Raw genomic sequence first — 4,605 nt, 5'->3', positions numbered from 1 at the left:
TTTTTAAAGGTACATAATATAATAAAATAATAATAATTTATTACAGAAGAAATAACACTTCTGTGTAAAATAACGAAGATTAGAAAAATTCTATGAGATGAGATAATCTCTGTATTATAAATACTGACAATTTTTAAAGGTACATAATATAATAAAATAATAATAATTTATTACAGAAGAAATAACACTTCTGTGTAAAATAACGAAGATTAGAAAAATTCTATGAGATGAGATAATCTCTGTATTATAAATACTGACAATTTTTAAAGGTACATAATATAATAAAATAATAATAATTTATTACAGAAGAAATAACACTTCTGGTTAAAATAATGAAGATTAGAAGAACTCTTACAATAGAAGAATTTTTAAAGATATACATTATATACATAAATATGGTCGGAAGGGGTGTAAGGATGGTAGAGGATTAAGAGAGAGGGAAATTTGGGTCGTTGAATAGGTTAATAGACACAAAGTCACCAGAAATAAGTTGCATAAGCTCGCTGAACCGATTCAGAGATTCCTCTATCCGACGCGGAATGGCCACGGACAACAGTCGGTACCTGTTGCGTCGCAACAGTGGCTTCATAATGTGCCGACTCGGATACGGATGCATCCCCCGTATTCCAGGAATTAGAATTTTCAGTTCAGCCTCGAATAATTAACATTTCAGTGTTTCGATTATAGAAATATTTTCTAATCTTATTGTTCGATGTTTTCAAATAAAAAACTTGCGCGTGGAATATCGTTTATATACATGGAAAGAAGAAATATTACGCGATTGATAAAAATGTAATGTCGGATAAAAGTAAGAGCTAGCAGTTAATGTTAAACAGCTCGACCCGAAACGAGAATGCAGAATTTTTTTACATGATCACAAATATCGTTACAAATGTAATTATTATCGTTCAAAATAATACCATTTCCTTAGAAAAAGAACAACGAATAGAAGAGAATAAAAATTTTACATAAACAATTATTTCAAAGAAAAGAAATAAGTTATATTAATTTATAAATATATAAATTTTAATAAATAAAATTTCAACAACGTTCAATTTATTAATCGTGTTGAATCACTTACCGGATACTGTTCAGCCGATTTAAAGATCCCCATCGAGATATATGCAGAAACAATTCAATAGCATGCACGTTTCATTAACATTGGACAAGACTGGGCTCAAAGAAACATCGAGAGAACACGAAAAAACAAAAAAAAAAAAGAAAGAAAAATTGGCACTATAAAAGAAGCAAGCTCTCTAAAATACGTTAACAAAAGAAATAATCACTCAGAGAAAATTCAAAGAATGATTCTTCACTTACCCCCGACACCGACTAATTGGTTCACCCTTTTATACGAATCCAAAAACAATTCATTTAATAAATATCTCTATATTTTATATATATATATATCATATTTCTAATTTTTTATCTAATTTTATTTCAAATTATATCTAAATAATTATCATATATATATAATCAATAATCATATGAATTTCGTGATTTCGTGAAAAAATTTTAAAAAATTTTTTAAAATTCAATTTATCTTTTTTTTTTCTTCTTCTTGAAAATCGACAGATACGCTGCCAATCCAAACTGGATGATCGCGACTCACCTTTATTCCGAGGGTAGGAGTCAGCATCCCATAGTCGGTAAGGGGTGGCAGCATAACGGGGGATATGTTTGCCATCATCATACTGTCTAGAATCTTCGCACGTACTTTCCCTTCGTGCACAGAACACAAATCAATTTATTGCTTACTAGACCTACCTGAAACACAAAAGGTAAGAAGAAAGTTAGACGGGTGAGAGAGAGAGAAAAACATGAGACAAAAGAAAAGCAATAGAAAAAATTAGAATTAAAGAAGCGAGAAATAATATTCCCCAACTCAACAAAATTATATTAATTATTCAAAAAGCGTTCTTAAATTCATATAATAAATAGATTTCAATCACACTTATGCATTCCTTATTAAAAAAAAAAAAAAAGAAAAGAAATAATGGATCTTGTAAAATTTTAAATCTTCCAAAAAAAATCTTTCAACAAAATTATGTTAATTATTCAAAGACTCAAGCGTTCCTAAATTTATATAATAAGTAGATTTCTGTTACACTTATGCATTTCTTATTAAAAAAAGAAAGAAAGAAATAATGGATCTTGTAAAATTTTAAATCTTCCAAAAAAAATCTTTTAACAAAATTATATTAATTATTCAAAAACTCAAGCGTTCCTAAATTTATATAAATAGATTTCTATCACACTTATGCATTCCTTATTAAAAAAAAAAAAGAAAAGAAATTGTAGATCTTATAAAATTTTAAATCTTCCAAAAAAAATCTTTCAACAAAATTATGTTAATTATTCAAAGGCTCAAGCGTTCTTAAATTCATATAATAAATAGATTTCTATCACATTTATGCATTCCTTTTTAAAAAAAAAAAAAAAAAAAAAGAAATCGTAGATCTTATAAAATTTTAAATTTTCCAAAAAAATCTTTCAACAAAATTATATTAATTATTCAAAGGCTCAAGCGTTCCTAAATTTATATAATAATTAGATTTCTGTTACACTTATGCATTCCTTATTAAAAAAAGAAAGAAAGAAATAATGGATCTTGTAAAATTTTAAATCTTCCAAATTTCTTCTATCCATGGCACGTTCTCGCCCCCTCGAAAATTCGAAAGAACGATGTTTCATGTTTCATAAAAGGTTTCGTTATAAATTTAAATTAAAGCAGCAACAAGCCGATAACACCTTGAACGACTACCCTTATCAACAACATCCCGTGATCGATTCATTCCCTTAAACATAATCAAAGAGCTCTGTACTAAGCGTTCCTCGAGCCGATCGGTTGGAACGATGAAAAGCTCATATAAGCGGGCACGGATTCTGATTTCTTGGAACACCGGCTTCGCTCCCGGCGGCGAGATGGTAATTCCGTACATCCGCACACGCACGCTCCCCGTGCAAATCACCGGCTTAGGAGCTTGATTGTTTGCTCGCCGGCTAATTAAAGTGTACTTAGAGACCGGTTTCGTTCGTTTCCCTGGATCATCGCCCCTCTAAATCTCTCCAACCCCCTTCCCCCTCCTCTTACGAAAACGTGCATTCTTTACCTTATTATTAATTTAATTATTATTATTATTACTCCGAAACATTAAAATAACTAATTTCATACAAGTTATCGACAAACAATTAAAAATAATCCAACTACCCTTTAACCAGAAAAATGATAAAATTACAGAAAATTGAAAATCGTTTTAATATTCCTCCTCCAGATAGAGAGAGATATCCAAACCAAAAATTTCATTTCATTTTTCTTTTTTTTCTATTTCTCGAGTGTAATCGAAGATTAACGAACGTTCGCATTTCAATATGGCCGAGCTTCGATTCAATAATTCGAATAATTCTCTCGATCGCGTGAGAATCGTGAAGAAGAAGAAAAAAAGCTTTAGGGGATTGGAAAAGAAGGGCGTCAGATGGGTGGAAAGTTGGATTGGCCGGCCACGTGGCGTGTCGTCGATCCGCGAGTCGGAACAACGGATAAAGAGGTTGGAGGGAGGGAGAGGGGGGAGGGGAGCTTGGTATGCGCGCGAGATCGCACGAAGGGGAAACGTTGTAACGGCACGATCCGGGGCGGCTTAACCGGCAAAGCCGACGTAAGACCTCCCGCGAAATCTCTATTTCCCGGCGAACGCCGTGTTTCCACGCTGTTTTCGTCCCAGATCAAACCGTTACCCTTTATCCCTCCATCCTCCCCCCTCACCTTGTCCACTCCCCTTCTTTCTACTCGAGTCGTTTAACGATGGACGAAAGAAAACGCGGCTAGATGTTCGCCTCTCGTTTTGCCACATTTTTCCTTCTTTCGAGCTTTCCACACTCTCTCTCTTTCTCGCTCTCTTTTTTCTCTTTCTCTCTCGCTATTTTGCCAGGTGATAAGATTAATTATGATTAACACGTTGACACAAATGTTTCTAATCTCCTTCAGGCCATGCTGTATTAAGTGTACTTCAATGCTTCTGATATTTTAGCAATGTGAGTCGCAAGAATGATGTTTTGCATCATTTGTTTCCATCATTTCGCGTCCGCAGTAGAGGTATTGATAATAGTAATTGTATTGAGAGTAATATTGAATAGTAGTATTGATTTATATAGTATATTTTGGATATTTTAATTTGGATAATATGTCGAATGCTCTTCGACTAGTCGTAACAAATATACTTCTTAGTTGTGGATTGTATATAAATTCTCATAGTGTCATAACAGATAATCGTATCCGATGGTCAGAGCACGATAAGTTCATAAACTATCTAATTGTCGTATCACCATGAGACTCGTGATACCCCAAAATTAGAAGATTTAGAGAATTATTAGCTGCAAAATTGTTAGGATTATCTGAATAATACAACAAAACTTTGTCAAAACTTTCAATGGAGTCAACATAATATCGCCGTTTGGAAAAATAATTTTGGTATAAGTATGCAAATTATTCAGATAAAAGACGACAAACGGATCGATCAAACGCACGAAGGAATTTAAAAAAGACAACTTTTTGTCCAAATTGTCAAGCTTTGTATAGAATGTTTTAAAATTTTACATTCAAAATAA

At 32.5% G+C, this 4,605-nt stretch overlaps 1 protein-coding gene across 15 annotated transcripts in view; it reads right to left on the bottom strand.

Moving 5' to 3' along the window:
* Positions 1-4,605, bottom strand: part of LOC102680558 (polypyrimidine tract-binding protein 2) — a 503,794-nt gene that overhangs the window by 296,766 nt on the left and 202,423 nt on the right. For 6 of the 15 annotated variants that reach the window (XM_006610290.2, XM_006610291.2, XM_006610292.2 and 3 more), the window contains exon 2: positions 1,613-1,767. The exons of 7 other annotated variants lie outside the window; for them this stretch is intronic. In XM_006610290.2, coding sequence (XP_006610353.1) covers positions 1,613-1,693 — 81 coding nt within the window. In that variant the 5' untranslated portion in view covers positions 1,694-1,767. Of the gene's footprint in view, positions 1-1,612; positions 1,768-4,605 lie in introns of those variants that run through there. 2 more of the 15 variants (XM_031515491.1, XM_031515494.1) reach the window with 2 other exon arrangements.

The sequence above is a fragment of the Apis dorsata genome, unplaced genomic scaffold (genome assembly GCF_000469605.1).
Source record: "Apis dorsata unplaced genomic scaffold, Apis dorsata 1.3 scaffold_73, whole genome shotgun sequence".
NCBI lineage: Eukaryota > Metazoa > Arthropoda > Insecta > Hymenoptera > Apidae > Apis > Apis dorsata.
Note: the sequence above shows the minus strand (reverse complement) of the source record. Positions and strands in the feature narration are given on the sequence as shown.